Source organism: Convolutriloba macropyga, chromosome 2 (assembly GCF_964194025.1).
Source record: "Convolutriloba macropyga chromosome 2, txConMacr16.3, whole genome shotgun sequence".
NCBI classification, from domain to species: Eukaryota; Metazoa; Xenacoelomorpha; order Acoela; family Convolutidae; genus Convolutriloba; species Convolutriloba macropyga.
Window position 1 is genome coordinate 12219252 of NC_134469.1, and position 18523 is coordinate 12237774.

The 18523-nt window shown below is 37.4% G+C and overlaps 1 protein-coding gene across 1 annotated transcript in view; it reads right to left on the reverse strand.

The window, feature by feature from the left end:
• The window catches only part of LOC142334817 (uncharacterized), a 78079-nt gene that overhangs the window by 41151 nt on the left and 18405 nt on the right, over nucleotides 1-18523 (reverse strand). The window contains exons 3-4 of the mRNA XM_075383141.1: nucleotides 14547-14710; nucleotides 11901-12054 (exon numbers count right to left, since the gene is read on the reverse strand). Coding sequence (XP_075239256.1) covers nucleotides 11901-12054; nucleotides 14547-14594 — 202 coding nt within the window. The 5' untranslated portion in view covers nucleotides 14595-14710. The remainder of the gene's footprint in view (nucleotides 1-11900; nucleotides 12055-14546; nucleotides 14711-18523) is intronic.

The window sequence follows — 18523 nt, forward strand, 5'->3', positions numbered from 1 at the left end:
AGTTTGAAACAGTTTGATCGCAGATTCGACAAAACCACGCAGAAGTCTACGTTGACATTTAGTAAAAACGGAGGATTGTCATTCCGACACAATCCCGTTCCCAGCATTCTTGGCGTCAAAGGAACACACAATGGATTTGTGCATATCGGTTACAAGACGAACATTGGAAATCGGAACGCTTCTAAAAGACATTTAGGCAACTTCCCCGTTGATACAACATGTGTTTCACAGCTTATTTGTGACTAAATGACATTATTGAGTACCACTTTTTGGGTGACTCGCGAGCACCTGTTCTCAAAACCATTAAATCAGAAAGGGGTTTGAGAAACGGCAGCCTCAACACTGTCCCACCTGTTCACCATAAAACCTATACAAACATGGATTAAAAGCGTTCAATTTCAAACAGTATCCAAAGCATCAAAATTGAGCTGAGGAGTGAGACCGGGAACCTAAGATCTTTCGCTGGAATCGGCAAAGTTGTTGTCAGTCTTAAATTTCAAAGAGAAGCTAACCTATGGAAGCCTACTGAACTAATCAAGCATCGAATTGGAAGCCTCACTTCTAAGGTCATTAAAGACAAAGAGGCAGTGGATTCGGCGCTTTAGCTGCTGGAAGTAGACGTGTTGAATTACCCCTAGCTAGACGAAATATTTGGCCAGCAGCGAAAAAATGGCAGAGAACTGCTAGTGCAAGGTGCCCCGGAGTTAGTAGAATTTTCACCAAATACGAAATCAGCAAAACAAACTCTGAAGATTACAGTTGCAAGAACAGCGGGAAAACAAATTTGAGGCATGCTTCAGCGTTGACGGAAAGCAATCTATCGCAGGAGGTCAAAGCAAAAAGCATACAAAAAGCAGTCTCCACCAAGAAAAAAATATTTCGCGAAAAACGAAGCCACAAAAGAATCGATCAAATTTATTCTCGAAAGTAAAAAAAAATGCGTACTAACATTTTTATTTACAAAGAGGCTACACACAGCTCGCCCGACTTAATGGAAAAACCTCCTCTGTTGGTTACATTCTATCAATTGTTTCAGCAAAAAACTGGACCACTGGATCTTCGTTAGAGTTTGAAATTGTCAGCGACAGAAATAATTTCTTCGACCTTGAGTAAATTTATCTGGAAAAAATTCCAAATTGTTCAAAGTAACGGAAACGATTTACGCTTCACCGCGGGAGATGACAACGACAGTGACACACCACATCTGGTCAATAATGTCTTACATTCGCTTTTCACCGATTACACAGTGTCAGCAAACGGCATCAAAATTTCTGCCAATGGTCACTAGGCACACAAAAATTTCATTAAGACAGAATTTTCTCATGGATCGGCCGCAAAAAAAACATTGGACGCAATGTTGAAATGTCAGGGATATGAATATGAAGCAGACCCAACAGGCGTCCCAGCCGCTACAATCACAGCTCGACAAGTAACTGTTAGAAGATCTGCTCAATTCACATTTTATGGAAAAATAGCTACCAATATCTTCTCATGCAAAAAGCATCTGACGAGTGGAGTAACGCTAAAAATTTTTTCTGATGATCACAGTTTGACTTTGCGATTTTGAGTGAAGACGGCGCTAAACACTATAAAATCAAAATCGATGATTCAAATTTGTTCGTACGAAAAGTGACAGTCTCAGATAACGTGCTGGGTGCAATCGAGAAAACACTTCTCTAGACATCTGCAAGGTATCGCTATAACGAAATTATTTCAAAAGCTTTTCTAGCAACAGCTGGGCAACAGAGCTGGAAGCAGGAGGACATTTTCACAAAATAACCTATTTGTAGACTGATAGCTGCTATGTGTCGCAGCGATGCGTTCATCAGTACCAATACACTCAGTCCATTTTCATACAGGAAGTTTGCTCTGAATGAGATAATCATTTATCGCAACGGGTTTGCCACTGCTGGCACACCAATGTCAACAACTGATAAAAGACGACTATGCTACAGCTCAATGGCTGCACTAGCTTACGTAGAAATTGGGATATCTCACGGGATATCTCTATCTGGTTTTACTAATCACTACATTATGGTATTCGATCTCACCAGCACTCAAGAAGCATCACATGATTTTATTCAACCCGAGTTAACAAACTCTTCATTATCTGTTGAACAAGTGCGCTGCAGCGTTGCCACGCAACATTGAAATTTTATTTCTCGGGGAGAAGTGCTCAACGTTTTATATCAGTTCTTCGAGAAACGTTCCCAAAAAATGCTCTTCCTATAATTTAATGGATGAAGAAGAAATATTTAAATTAATTCTACAAAGTGGCCTCTTAATGTCAAAATTCACCGGTGTGTATGCAGCCGACTATTTCCCCTTAAACATGCCAACCAATTCCTTTGTTATCATTAACGAATTGCCATTCTCCTAACCTGGGTCTCATTGGATTGTGCTTGCAAACAGATAAGCAGTCTCCACCAAGAAAAAAATCATTTCGCGAAAAACGAAGCCACAAAAGAATCGATCAAATTTATTCTCGAAAGTAAAAAAAAATGCGTACTAACATCTGATATATCAGACCTATTTCGGCAATTCACTATAAAGAACAGAATAGTAGACCTTATAAAAGACCGACGTGACTCAAACAAACCTCTGCAAAGCGCAAACTCTCAAATGTGTGGACTTTATTGCATTTTTATAGCTCACTGTGTTTTCAATGATAATTTTCCCTTTATTCCCGATATAAATGCAGTTCAGCTCTTGTCATTCAATAAATTAATGAAGTGAATGTTCTAGAATTTTCGTTTTGTTTGAGAATGTCGGATGACTGATTAGATCAAGCAGTGAAACTGAAAATTACTGATCTAAATCTAGGCCCTGGATTAGGAAACAAAAAGCGCGAAATGTTTTATTGTATGTAGGCAAATTTAAATTTTGTCTAGACAAAGGAATTTTTGGAATGTACTAGACATGAGTAAGCACACAGCTTTCTCACATCCGATTGATTGAAGAAGTCACTGAAAAGCTGATCTCGGGATCTTGAAAAATAATCATTGCTTTCGGCCTTACATCAACAAATTCAACAAAAGCGAAAGGAGACTTTATTTTGTTTCTGAAATGCCTCTGGTCAAGTTTGATTTTTGCCAGAAAATTCTCGCTGATAAGAGGAGCCTCAGGTGTCACTGGAGAAGGATTAACAAGATCTATCCACAAAGCAATTCGTTCGAATGCAGTGAGTGTGGGTTTTCTACAAAAAGTCTCTTCAAACTAGCAGGAAATATGACAGTACAACATGATGAACCGAATCCGCGCTTCTGCCTGCATTGTAATAAATGCTTTCCTCGAGACGCTGACTAATTAGAGCACATGAATGGTGTTCACAGTCTACAGGCTTGGAATATTGGCTCGGAAACCTTTCAGCTTTCTGGAGTTTTGCCGACGGAACAAGCTTTTGGTAGCACTCTCAAAACTTTCGAAATTGCGGTCGGGGCAAATGATCTGGATCTGCTCTATGTCGTGCACAGAAAATGACAGGAAATTGAAAACATTGTTCAATTGAGCGTTCAGCAACATTTAGTAAAATTCTAATTCAGCTCAAAAATACAGCTGAAAAAGCCTCCAAAAGTTGACGGTGGATTTTTGTCAAGTCAACCAGATGGCATCTCAGTGTATGTAGAGTCAAAATAGGAACGTCCTTTGGGAAAATCGACTTTGGGGGTCTCGCAGACAAAAGCTTCCATAGCATGGTTGAGCGGATGCTTCTGTCGTTGAACATATTTGCTTCACATGGTAGCTGTTTGACTCTGGATCAGATTGATAACATAGAAGTACGATTAGCAAAATCCAAACTGATTAAATCATATTCATATCTGGCGCTTCCATGAAAACTTTCTGGCACGTCAGTTCTGCTCAAAATACGAAACAGAGAGGATGAATACTGTTTCCTCTACTGCTAAACCGCAGCGTACCATTTGAAGTACGGACCTCGACTTGTTCTTGTCTGTTCTTCATCGCGCATAATAACCAGCCCCGCTACATACGGACCACAAAATCCAAATGCGAAACAAGCAAATGGGTTTTCATCAGATGGCTAGATTTGAGGAACTAATGATGTCTGTGTCAACGTTTTCCAGTGAAAAATTCAATTTTAAAACTCTTAAGAAGAAAAACCTAAAAAAGATAAAAGAGAAAAACAAGAGAAAAACCAAAATTAAAATAACCTGAGATAAAAAAATTGTGACTTTCGACTTTAATCTTTTGCTACTTAAAGATGGTCAAATGCATCACTAAGTTTTGATCCGAAATTTTTTACAGCCTTATACATAGAGTTCGCAAGAGAGTACCAAGGAGTAAAGACTATCTTTGTCGCATCTGTTTTCCCTTTTCTTCCTCTAAGGATTGTTACAATAAACATACTGGTTTCTGTCAACAAAACAATCCAGCAATCGTTAGAATGTCGCAAGAAACTTCTTTCATTTATAAAAAATCAATCTTGGTGGTTTGCTGCGATAGTTGGCTTTTTCGATATCGAATCCATCATAGAATCCGTCTGCGGCGGTTGAATTGACCCGCAAAAGCAGAAACAAGAACCATTGAACTTCACAAGCCATACACCTTCGCAACGCTTTTTGTTGGACAAGATGAGGTTGAGCACTTTCATTGAATATGAGAGTGGTCCTGGCATTATGCCCAAATTTTTAGAATCTCTCGAGCAAAGAGCGAAATATATATATATATATATATATATATATATATATGTATATACAAATAAGGCAAAACAACGAAACCGATATTTGAATGGCAAAGCGCCATATTTGAAATACGATGGAAAACTCACTAGAAAACCCAACAGTTTTGGATCACTGTCACTTTACGGGCCAATTGCTATGATGGGCACACAACAGTTGTAATATCAATCAAAAACTTCTAAACTACACCCCGCTATTTGCTCACAGTCTTTCCAATTTTCATCTTCATCATGTAATTCTTGCTCTACAAGGGAGCGAAATGAGCCTTACAATCGCAATCATACCAAGTACATATTAAAATTTCATAGCCGTGGAAATTGATGTTCTAATCGAAATGCGTCCGGAAAAAATGGAGTCGACAAACCATTGTATGAGCACATAAGGCTATTGGACTCGTTTCGATTCATGTCAACGTCACTAGATACCTTGGCTAAAAAACTTACAATCAGTCGAAATCACCCTGCTCGAGAAGTACTTCAAAGACTCGCTAGAAACGTCTATAAACATGCTAAAGCAAAAAAGTTTCTTCCCTTACAACAACATTGACAGCTTTCAAAAATTCAGGGAAACTGCACTACCATTGAGAGAAAAGTGGGCTAACAGCCTTCAACAGTATCAACTTAGTATAACTGAGGATGAATGCAAGCACGCTGTAGCAGTTTTTCAAGCGTTCAAATGTCAAACAATTGCAGAGTATTGCAACCCCTATTTGAAACGGATATTTTTCTCAAGGCTTCTATTGTACTTTGCTTCCGCAAGGTATTCTACCAGACTTATTAACTTGACTGTTGTCAGTACTACACAACTTCAAATCTATCGGGTGATGCCGTGCTCAAAATTTGCAAGTCAATACTTAAGCTTCTCACAGACAGGGAACAGTTGGACATGATAGAGGGTTTGATTAGGGGTGAAGGGAGTTCTATCTACAACAAGAGACCCTCAGTTACCAACAACAAGTATTTCCCTAATTTCAAACTTAAAAAATCTTCAACATTTATATTTATGATTGAATCAAACAATCTCTATGGTGGCGTAATGGAAAATATCCCGTTGCCTCTTAGTGATAATAAGTTCATGGAGCAACAATGGGACTGTGATCTTGAGCCACAATTGTTTCAAAAAGTACTGGAGACTCTGACGAGAGTGATGTTGGATACATTTTGGAAGTGGACATGTCATACCCAAACGCTCTTCTTGACGTTCACTCTAATTTCCCCTAGCTCCAGTGAAGCAACAGATTGAATGCGTTCTGGATAGGCGATTATCAAGAAGAACTTCTATGTGATATGCAGATGAATGCCCCACCCTTGAGTAATAAGCTCATTCAAACTCTATTCCCCCAGAAAAACTACATTCTACACTACCAAACACTAGAACGTTATGTCCAGTTAGGTATGAAAGTCGAAAACTGCATCAAGCACTGGCTTTCAATCAGTCAAAATGGTTGGCTCCCTATGTAAAACTCAACACGCAGATACGCATAGAGGCAAAAAAAAACAAATTCGGGGAAAACTTCTATAAACTCATGGTCAACAGTGCCTTCGGAAAAACAGTTGAGGGGAAGAGAACTTGAATTAAGATGAAATTAGATCGCAGTAAAGATGAAGCCCTCAAATGGACTTGTGCTTGCACTGCTCGAATCAATCAAAGTAATTGCTGAAGATCTCGCAACAAACAACTTAAATCAAATTGAAATCCTATGGGATAAACCCACAATTGTCGATGCATGTATTCTAGATCTCTCCGAGAAGTTCATGTTTGACTTTTACTATAACATCATGAAAAAACAATTCAACTGCAAGCTGTTGTACTCAGACACGGACTCATTTGTTTACGAGATCAGTTCTAGTGACTTCTACGCTGAACTGGGACGAAAAACAGCTCTTAAAAACCTCTTTGACTTCTCGAACTGCCCAAGCGACCATGAGCTCAATGACCGTGGTAATGCACGTGTAAAACTAAAATTCAAGGATGCGATTGGTGGTAAACTGATCTCAGTGTTTGTGGGCCTCAAACCAAAGCTATACTCCATCCAGCTTGCGGATGATGAGTATACTTAAAAATTTTTCGAGATGAAGCAGTAAGGGATTATTGTAGAACAAGAACAGGTGAAAACTGAAAATACAATTAAAAGCTCAAAAACAAAAGAATTCTATTTTAGGATCTGCTAAGCAGTCAGCGTAAGGTGTCACAAAGAATGCTCGCAAGAACATGACTCACGAACTGTACAAACAAGTTGTCACCGGTGGAGAAACTGTTCGACTTGTCAACACCAGAATTGCCTCTAGCAAAAACCAGTTGATGACTGATGTTTTCAACAAGAAATCAATGTCTGGCTATGATAATAAACGTTATATTTTTGATGATAGAATCACGTATGGCCATCACGCGTTGCGCGATGAAATGTTCATGCAAAAAATGCTTTATGATCCTGTCTGGATTTGAGCAATGAGGAGACTAATGTACATTTCGCTGAATCTACCATGGAGCAGAGTCCAACAGTAACTCAGCACACACACAGCTACTGGAACCTTGGTCACATCCAGATCCAGGTTTTAACTAGCGTGCACAGCAACGTTGAGATCGAGGAGGACTTCATTATTTTTGAAAACCTCACACAACAAGAGAGAGGTAGAGCTTGATATATGCCCCTTTATTAACGACGAGGCGGTTGAGACTGCTATTTCGCAAAGTCTTTGTGACGTAACATCCTTTTCGCTCTCGGCAACTCACCCTGTAGAACACAGGTCAACAAAAAAAGAAAAACTATAGCGCAGGAATCATCTACAAGCGCCTCGAAAAAACCTAAGAGATGCCAAGAGCCGATCTCCTATAAGAAAACCAATGGAGAAAGTAAATTAGTGAAGAAACTAGACTCTGACTGTGTTTGAGATTAAGTGTTAACTGAGAATTTGTTTTATAGGCTTTCATTGAGAAATATGAAACAAAATCTCATAAGATACTTTCTTTATGTTTTTCAAAGTCTTGTATGTATTAATTAATTTTAGTTGAACCAAATAGTTGATCAAATATTTTAGCCTTTTTCTCCTCTGTACCTTCACTCTTTTGTATAAATAGACTTTCATTGAAGTAGCTGATTGGTAAATTTTTATACTGTTTTTCTCCTTCCATACCTTCACTCTATAGTATAAGTGTTGATGGTCTTTCATTGAAGCAGCTGATTGATCAATTATTAAATTTTATTTCTCCTTAGTACCTTCACTCTATAGTACAAGCGTTGATAAGCTTTTATTAAAGCAGCTGATTGAGCAACTATTAAAGATTTTTTCTTCTTAGTACCTTTACTCTATAGTATAAGTGTTGATAGATTTTCATAGAAGCAGATGATTGATCAGTTTTTATAGTATTTTTCTCCTTCCATACCTTCACTCTATATTATAAGTATGGATAGCTTATTATTGAAGCAGCTGATTGCTCAATTATCAAATTATTTTTCTTTTTAGTACCTTCACTCTATAATGTAAGTATTGATATGCTTTCTTTGAAGCAGCTGATTGATCAATTATTAAAGTATTCTTCTCATAGGTACTTTCACTCTATAGTATAATTGTTGAGAGGCTTTTTTGAACCAGCTCATCGTTCATTTAATGAAGTCTTTTTCTCTTTAATAACTTCAGTTTAAAGTATATGCGCAACAGCAGACACGCATTCCAAAACCGAGCAGCATCCACATCACCAGTTTCAGTTGTATTGTTTTCATTAGCAAGATCCTAGCGAGGACGAAATGAGTGATAACCTTCTTGATTTTGACGAATTGCCCGATTTGTCATTCAGCTGATTCTCGACAGACTCTGCTTGCGATGGCCTTTTGTTGGACCAAGCAGTCGAATCGGATAACGCAAGTTTTTCAAGTGAAAATCAAGTCAGATTGCCAACACCGGAAAGTAAAAAGAGATAGAAGAAAGCAGAAAAAGGAGCTGCGAACAATTCAAGAGCTTGCATTATGGACCCATTCTTCAACTGATGAAGAATAAACTCAGTGATTTGTGTATTTATATTGACAGACTAACTGAGCTTTTTACCATTAAAAAACCCGCAAACATAAGTATGCAATAAGTAACCACCCATTGAGATGAACTTTTGTTGAAGTGCTGAACGCCTAATTCGTCAAAAAAGAATTTTGAGAAAAAGAATTTTGAAAAAAGTTGAAGAAGTTTTCTGAGAAAATTTTTGAAGAAAAAATTTAAAAAATATTGAATAAAAAATTTGAGAAAATTTGGTAAAAAAAAATTTGTTACAAATATCTTCTGTTGCAAAAACAAACCAAAAAAGTGACCAGTGGAGTTGAAGAAAACTAACCAGGGGATGATGGGTTGGAAAGACTACCGAGAAAGACCCTTGGACAGACCACCTGAGCACATCTCTTTTTTGCTCTCCACCCTTGCTCTCCACCCCTGCCCTCCGCTTCGGCTCTCCACCTTTACACTCAGCTTCCACTCTCCGCCGTTTCCGTCCGCTTTGGCTCTCTGTTCTTGCTCTCCGCTTTCGCTTTTCACCCTTGCTCACCGTTTTGCACCCCCTGTGCTCTCCACTTGAATTTGGTTCTGCTCCAGAAAATTGGTCTGCAATACTTCCTCTATGTTCAAACTAAAACACACTTCGTTATCCAGCAGGTCGCTTAAGCTCCAATACACAAGTTATTACTCACCAATACTCTTGATATGTTCGCTTAGGTAGCCAGCAGGTAGCTTAGGATCCGAAAAACAAGTTTTTTTCGATATGCAAGCTAAAACTCGCTTAGGTAGCCAGCAGGTAGCTTAGGTGAAAAGTTAGCTTCTCTTGAAGTATTTCTTAACGAATTTATCTCCGAAAGGTTCAAAAGAATCTTGGGTGTTGAGTTCTTTTCCATTTTTTCTTCTTCTTTCTTCTCTGTGGCTGGGAAAGTGACGCATGTGCAATTCGTTCGGTTTCTCTTGGTGACCTAAGTTCCGAATTGCCGACTTCGTGTGAGTCACTATCGGAATTTATCATCAACTGGACAATTTGATCAGATGGACTGTTCTGGGAAGTATTGGAATTACACTCATCATCCGAGATAAGAACAGCTTCCAGCATATCATTCTCAGCGTCATCTTGCTCGAATCCAAATGCGAAAGCATTTGACTCTGATTTTTGACATTGCACTATACAACAGTGATTAAGCGTTAACAATGAGGTCGCGTCAGTTTGCTTGTGTTTGTTATTGTTTGGTCTATGGAAGGTATATTTGATTCAAGATGATATAAGTGGGGTACAAAAGACAAAATAAGTTATGAAAGATTGCCAGCACTCGACTCAGGACAATTATAAAAGCTAACAACTTAGCAGGAGAATATATACAAGCTAACTTAACAATAGATTATTTACAAATATGGCTTCCAACATTATTAGCACATATGGTGCATTGGTGAAAGACCTGCTCAGTACTCTGGAAGTCACAGATTCGAATCCCAGCGGCGCGAAAATCCTTTTGCAAGTATCCCAACTGTATATCATCTACTACTTATTGCCTCATTCATTGCTAAGAGTTGTGATGGTGCTTTGTGTTCAAAAACTTTTTTTTCACAGCTTTTCAAGGACAATCTTATGTTTTTGTTTTTACAACATCTCGACCCGAGATTAAAAAAACAGTTAAGCGGATCGCATTCTCAAACAGTTACTATAGATTCTGCAATTTGGTATTTTTAAGTTAGTTGAACGAAACCTGGATAAACCATTCTAAGCATTTGAAAATTGTAGGACTCATAAGGCCTTGTACATTTTCCAGAGGCCAAGTCCTGGAAGAGAGAGGTGAAGTTTTTGGTAGGTGACCCAAGAGTTGGGACTCCTCTGGGCAGCGAGGAGCTAAACTTGAAGGATCAGCATGATTCTTAGTTATAGTAAATATCTTCAGTAATATCTTATCGTAATGATCCAAGCCAATACAACGTTATCAGATCCCATAAGTTTTCATACGTTTTGCTTTGCAAACAGACAATGCAATTTTTTTCAAAGGAGGGAAAATTGAAAAATTTGTGAAGGGATTCTCTTATGAATCAATTGTAAGTAGTAATAACATAAATAGTATGTTGCGAGAAGTTGCAATTAAAAAATGTCTTCTTGAACAATATTTTCAACTTAGAGTAGACTCTGGGGCAACAGATTTAGGCTTAACAAAGTCTATTCTCAAGTGTCTCAAGCGAAAAAAGTAAGAGAGCTGTGATCTGAAATGGTGTGTATCGTCAAGTCAAATAAAGGCTACACGTCAGTAAATACTGAAGTTCGTTGACAAAAGTTTTAATTTTAATTAAGCGAGTAAAATTCATACGAGAAAAAGTTATCTTGTTTTCTTTCTACTTCCTAGGATATAGAATCTGTGGCAAAATTACAACTTAGTATACCATTATTACAAGCTACCTTTTCATGAGTGCTTGTCCTCCATCGGTGTTTTTAAACAGAATAGATCCAAAATTTGCACAAGCTCTACGGATGATGTCTATAGGTTCATACATTCACGACCACAACCCGGGTAGCATGATGAAAAAACGCTGATGATAAAACCATTCTCATCATATGCTGAACATTTATTTGTTCAAAAAATTTGCAAATTATTTTTTTTAAATCTTACAAGATGACGTAAAGCTTGCAAGATTTCATTACATTGCAAAAAGTACATTTGCTCGAGTATATATACTCGGAAAATCGTTGTTTTACGCATGGATTTTACGCACATATAATAAGTCAGGAAAGTAAGCGAGCGCGAAGAAGTGTGATACCTTCAAATTTTGGTATGTATGTCATTTTTTTTCGCTTTTTAGAGTGTGCGAATACTAGCGACAAGTCTATTGATTCTAATCCTTTGATCTTGTCACTCTTTTCCGCACGTTTAATATCGGCGGCTACCACTCTTTATGAAATTTTTTTTCAGAAAAGAGTTTTGTTTTAACTGAGGATTTTTATGAAATAATACTATGTCGGATTAATTAATAACCAAAGCCCAACATTTTATAAATCGAACAAATCAAATTTTGGGGAATTTGTCGCCGATTTTTGCAGTGCTTTTGTCGCTAGAATTAGCTGCCGGAATTAGCGACGAAGGAACGGCAGTTTGTTCGGTGATTTTTGCATTGCCACTGATTTTGGCAAATTTGCTAAAATACGATAAACCAACGAAATGTTTGCAAGATGACCAATAGAATTTGACTGAGGGAGTAATGGTGTTACCTGAGAAGTTGAAGAGGGCGGCTCCGAGTGGAGGTGAGACTTGGGTATAATTTTGTCCCTCGACTGTAATGCTGTTTTCAATTGAGAATTCTATCTCTACGCTCTGAGAAGTGTCAGCATTTGAGGCCGTCATGCACACAACGCCCTTGCTTCTCTAAACAGCATGAATCCGTGTCCTTGCCCCGTGAAAAAAAATTTTAGCAAGTGTGCCCAAACTATTGCCTGTTTTTGATAAGACTTTGGTTAACTTCCCAAGTGGCGAGAGCCGACCCAAGAGGTACAGCAGATCATATATGATCAGGCCCCACTTGGTCAACCTTGGTTGCACATTGGGGGTGCTAGGCAAAAAGTTTGATTAATTATCGAAATAACTCTGTTTATAAGTTTTCTGACCTCCTTATCTAACAAGATTCTCTTACAAACAAACATGTTCACTTTCAACACACATGTAGCACAAAACAGACATTGGTCTCCAGCGCAATTTTTAATTCTCATTAACTAAAATGGGGTACTGTTTTCCAAAACGTAGTTTTCTTTCCCGGGTAATTATTACTTCTTTTGGTTGGAGTACTGTCTACATTCTGCGGCTGAACCTCTTGGTTCTGAGCAGAATAGCCAGACTCAAGATGGAGTTCTGATCAGACCGTAAAAGCTCCGCAAAGGGCTCTGAATAAAATACCCAGACAATACCTCCAGGATATCCAGAGTGTACAGTTGTGATCACACTGCAGACCCTAGAATGCTCTGATCAGCCTGTGCAGACACTAGATGGGGCCCTGGCCAGACTTTCCGGATCGCAGAATCTCTGATCAGATTTTCCCTGGTCAGACCGTGAATAGTCTGGATGCGGACGTGATAAGACCGTACAGAGTCTGGATGGTCTTGGTCAGATTTTCGAGGCCGTACTATTGCTGCCCCAATCAATTGATTTAGGCCGCAAATTGTACATTTGCTGGAAGATGCTTTTGATGAGTCAAGCTTTAACCCCCACCCCAGTGCTCTCGACCGATTATGGTCTTATCATAGTTATCATATATTGCTCAACCTTGGTTAATACGAGATGTAACTACAAACAACAAAAAACGATTTTGCGCAAAACCAATAAAATTGTCACATTTTTTTTTCAGTGAAACTTCTCTCCAGTCTTTGCCAGCTTTCTCAATTCAGAGAATATAATGACAAATAAATTAAAGTAGAACAGTTTGCCATATGAGAAAAAAATGGTTAACTCAAGGGATCTGCTATTATAAAATATAATTTTACCTGCTGAACATTTCATTAAGAAAATTTCTGTTTTCAAGTTTTTTTTTACCCAATTAAGAATTATACAGAAAGCTGTCGAATATCCAAAAAAAGTTTTTCGAAACCTGGCGAAAATAAAGCAAGCAAAAAAACAAAAAAACTCAATGGAAAATTAAATAGCGAAATAATAAGGTTACCTGAACATGTTCAAAATATAGACAAGTACAAGTTTCAGAAAATATTTTTACTAACAGTATATAAAGCAACCTATTTATATGTTGAAAATGGATTCGTGAAATGTGAATAACGGAACGATCCGTTTTCTGATAGATATAAAATTTGAATTTAGGTTCTGTAGATTTTTTTAAAAAAAAGTCCGGTTTCTTGAACCCGGATTTGGCCAAACTGATCGACCTCGAATTATTATTTTATGAATTTAAATTGCCCGGATAAAGATGTGAGTTGATGAAAGCGGAAAATTTTGTAAGAAATGAATTGATTGTGCTGAAATTATGTAAGGAACATGCTGAATGTGTTGAATTGATAGTTTTGGGCTCTAAATGTACTAAATTTTCTTTTCATTTCTTACAAAATCTCTTCCAACATTTTAAAATTTATCTTTTGAAGCACTTCCAAAAATTCAAAATTCTGCATTTGCAGAGGTTTTCTTGATGAATATTGCTCGTAACGCAATAATAAAGTATGCTACTTCATCTTTTGCAATTCTGGAGAACCACTAACCAATCAAAAATGAGCGTTGTTTTTTTAAAACAATATTTAATAATTTTGGAAAATAGAACAATTGAAAAGCGTCACACTTTCATTTTAGCTAAAGGAAGGAAGACAATTACTCTTAAGCTACTTGGTTTCATTCAATCAAATAATGTGACAACATACTCCAGCTTCGACGACTGCTTTTTCTTAAGAGTTGACAATTGGTCTTTTGCAACTGTTTTTCAAGTGGGATTGCTCTGGTGCAATTCCATTTAGTCGTCTATGCTGCTCCGATGCTGATTCTGTATGTACAAAAGCCAAAAAAAAAATGAAAACTCCGAAATTAAAGTATGAAAAGCCTTTTGCTCAGCCCATGAAAAGACCATGCTCGACGGGCGCTGACAGGTGCTGAAAAAAATTTAAAGCGGGAAAGTCTGACAAAATTATTAACTTAATGTGTTGACAATTGCTGAAACTATAAAAAAAATCCGTTGAAAATGAAGTTCATTAAGCGAACGATTACGTAATATTTATTTGCCGAAAAACTTTTTTTCCTTCAGTGTCAGTCAGTGCATTCTTACATAATTTGTAGTAAAAATCTCGACACTGGTCAACTTGTTAAGAGAATATTTTGTTCTCTGCTACAGCCAATAAAATTGCACCATAAAATTACTTTAAAATGTAACTTACAGAAACATCGACTGTCAGTTTGTCCTTGTTCACACCGTTTTGAACCATTTGAAAGTTGACCTTATTGTAGTAATTCTTCGTAAGATTGTCGATCCATAGAAAGCATATTGTGTTGCCATCTTTGGTTACCAAGTGGGTCAAAGGTTGAGTAGGGGTATCAAGACCTGAACGAAAGTTTGAAATTTAGAACTGTTATGAAGGGGGGGGGGGGGGGGTTGGGTGTTGTGCGAAAGGGCGAGGAATCAGTATGCGAATTAGTTTTTTTTGTGTCTTTCCCATATAGTCCTCCCAGTATAGTGGTCATATAACGCCAGCAAACCATAATAGGGGCTATAATTTCGTCCCGGGGGTATTATGGTAAAGACCCTTTTTCTTTTTCTTAACAGTTTGAGGCCACTTGAAAATTCGAAAAAATGAAGTCACAAAAACTGAGAACCATGTTAATCGATTGCAAATGAAAAATTTTCCTCTCTATTGAGAGAATTATCAAAGAGTAAAGAAGAGAGGCAAAATGCAAAAGAAATCAAGCAGAATTTGAATAAAATTTGAAAAAAATGGAATTAACAAAATTTTCCCCAATTTACTGGATCATGTTGCCACATCTATTCAATGAAAGTGAGTTACTTGACTCCAAATTGGCTAAAATTCTTCATTTTCAAAAAATACTGCCCTAAAAAACAAAAGAAAACTTTAATATCCATGAATAGGGGAGCATATTGAAATTTTTTCTAGATTAGCAAAATATTCTATGATTCAACTTAATTAATCGCGCCTCCTTGTCACCAAATTCTTTCGACCCAGAGTTTGAAATAACTGCATAATTTTTTCTAGAAACTGTAAAAATGATAATATGCATTGATGATTTATAAGCTATATCAACGCATTTTCAACTCACCTTAATAAAGCTTAAATTGAGAATTTTACCTGCTACCGTACAATAAGACTAGAAAAAATTCATTCTAAATGCATCACCGCTCTATCTTTTTGGGAAGCCGTTTTTGATGCGTCCATTTTATTCGTCGATATATGAGTAGATATGTTATTTATTAGAAAAATTAGTCCAATTTTGTACCCCTCCCGGTGACAGTTCTAGTAACATAGTGTTTGGTTCCACCACAAGACTTTTCCAGTAACAATTTGTATCAACCCGTGACTTTTCCAAAAACAATATCATTGACTTATTCAGTACAACTATTTTGTCCAACCCCGTAATTCTTCTAGTGACAGTGTTCTTCAGCACCCCGTAACCTTTACAGAAACTGCATTTTGAATAATTTCAATTTAACCATTCAAAGCGCAGGATTTCAAAGTTTGTTCCCGCAAAGCGCTTTCCTTTCTGGAATTAACGTGCAAAATGTTCATAAAATTAGAAACAAAACAATTAACCTTCATTAGCACTGATTAGCAATGGTTTTCCTTATCGTTACTACACAGAAAGTACAAATAAACAAACTGCTACAGAAATAGACTAGTCATTTGGTAATAAGAACTTCTTCGAAAATTTATACCCAGGCTTAGGTCCAGACCCAAATTGAGCTATCATAAGACTATGCAGACTGAAATGACCTCTGATCAGACTTTCCAGACCGAAGTTACCTCTGATCAGACCTTCCAGACCAAAATGATCTCTGATCAGACTTTCCAGACCAAAATGTCCTCTGATCAGACCGAACCCAGACCAATGTCCAGACTATAGTGCGCTTATGATCAGACCCAAATTCAGACCATTGTCCAGACTATAAACAGACTATGATCAGACCATCTTCAGACCATGGTCCAGACTCAATTTCAGACCATTGCCCAGACCTTAATCAGACTATGATCAGACTCAAGTGCGCTCAAAATAGTCTGATCAAAGAAAGATTTTAATTATGAACAAATCTCTTAATTTTGCTATAATATATTCATTTCACAAAAAGCTGGTGTTTGCAGTATTAAAATCATCTAAGGAAAAGCCAATTCTGAAAATATTGCTAATGAAAACGAAACCTAACTGTTGAGAAAAACATTTTATTTACCATACCCCTTAGTTCATATTTCTGACTCAATGGATGAACTTAGACAGCTTTCCACAAGAAACCTCGTGGTCTTCAGTTAATCAAAATTTCCTCTTGAGGGGACCGGCATTTGCTATCAGCTGGACTTCTTGTTTCTGATCAGAGTCATCGGACTTTAGATGTGTCTCTGATCGGAACGCTGCTTTATTGTTGCCTGTTGGCAGAGCCAACATCCCTCAATAAAAAAACAAATAAATTGAAAAAATAATGCACTCGAAATCAGACCTTCCAGACCGAATTGACCTCTGATCAGACCGAGCCCAGACTATGGCCCAGACTATAAAGACTGTGATCAGACCTTCCAGACCGAATTGACCTCTGATCAGACCATGGTCCAGACTAAAAATATTATGATCAGACCTTCTAGACCGAATTGACCTCTGATCAGACCGAAATCAGACCGTGGTCCAGACTTTTTTGCGCTCGAACCACTTTCCAGACCCTGTAATTTCGGTCTGGGAACACTGGGTTGTCCGCTCGATTGGGTCTGATCATAGCTCAATTTGGGTCTGGACCAAAACCTGGGTAATGAGCTATGGGATAAAATTTCAAAGCGATCAAAAAAATATACGACTAAATGCAATACTACAAGATAGAAGCGATATAATGGCGGACTTTTACAGTGATCGTCTGGATTTTTCCATATGGTTCTATGCAAAATTAAAAATTCTTTGCAGCGGACATGTAACTGAAATTCTATTTTGATTTCGTATCGACTACTTTTATCTGACGTTTAAGTTGTTAAAATGTTGAGTCAGTGAACGGTTATTCTAGACTTTTAAGGTTTCCAACAGAGCCAAGAAAATTTGTTGAAGCGTTTTTTATTTGCACCATACACTATATTGACTGCTTTCTGTTTTCTATGCCTTGAGACGGCAATTATTCTTTTTCAATTGTTTAACGCGGAACTCACACGGCATTGACTGAGAGAAAATGACTATTTTCTTTAAAAAATTACACAAAGCGTTCAGCTCGGAAATCCAGGCTCGAGGAACCAACACAGTTCAATTTTTGTCACAAAAGTTGTATGGTCCAAGATAGGACTTGAATTCATTTGACTACCTTAAACTATTTTGTGATTAATTTTGTTCTGTGAAAAATGTTGTTCAAGATTGTCAAATTCGTTCATGAGACCCAGACTGTTTTAGTGAAAAATTTTCCAGAGTACAATACAAGTCTTTTTTACCTCAACTAGATGACCACTGAGAGAGTAATCAACAAAAGTTAACTCACTATTGTCACCAACTTCGACTATTTGTGCCATGGTAATCACAGACCGGATACCGTGTCTTTCAAATTCCAAGGACGAAACAATAACAACCGGCAAATGGTTTTCTCTTAGAAAAAACTTTTGCTGACAGAAAAAGACAGTTGCACATTCACACATTCACTCAATTAGCTCCCCAGATCCAGATGTTCATTCAACAGAGAACGCAGAATGCCAGAAAATCAATGCAATATTTCTCCTCCAAAAATTTTAAGGACTACGAGGCACCCTGTTGTTGAAGTAAGTGACAAACATTGACCTTAATTGCCTCCGCAGATTCAGAACTTATTGAAAACTTGCGTGGCTCACAAATTCACAAAAAAAACAGATAGATTCTCTGTATGCTTCTTAGTTAAGGTGAAAATTTTTTTAATTGACTACTGGTGCTATGAGTTATTTAATGGAAGCATTATAAAAAAAAGAAACTGCTGTGCCAGTTAATCCTTGTTTTTGCTGATATGAAGGTATAATCACTTGATCAATTTGATGCAAATGTGATTTAGAAAATCAAAGTAACGTTAGGAGGTTTTGTAACAAAGAAAAGTTTTCTGAATCTGAAGTGGCTCCTTTTATTCAAATAATTCTAAATCGTTTACCTACCTTACTTTGCATTGCCATGCTCATAGTTCTGAAACCCTATTTTGAAGAAAAGT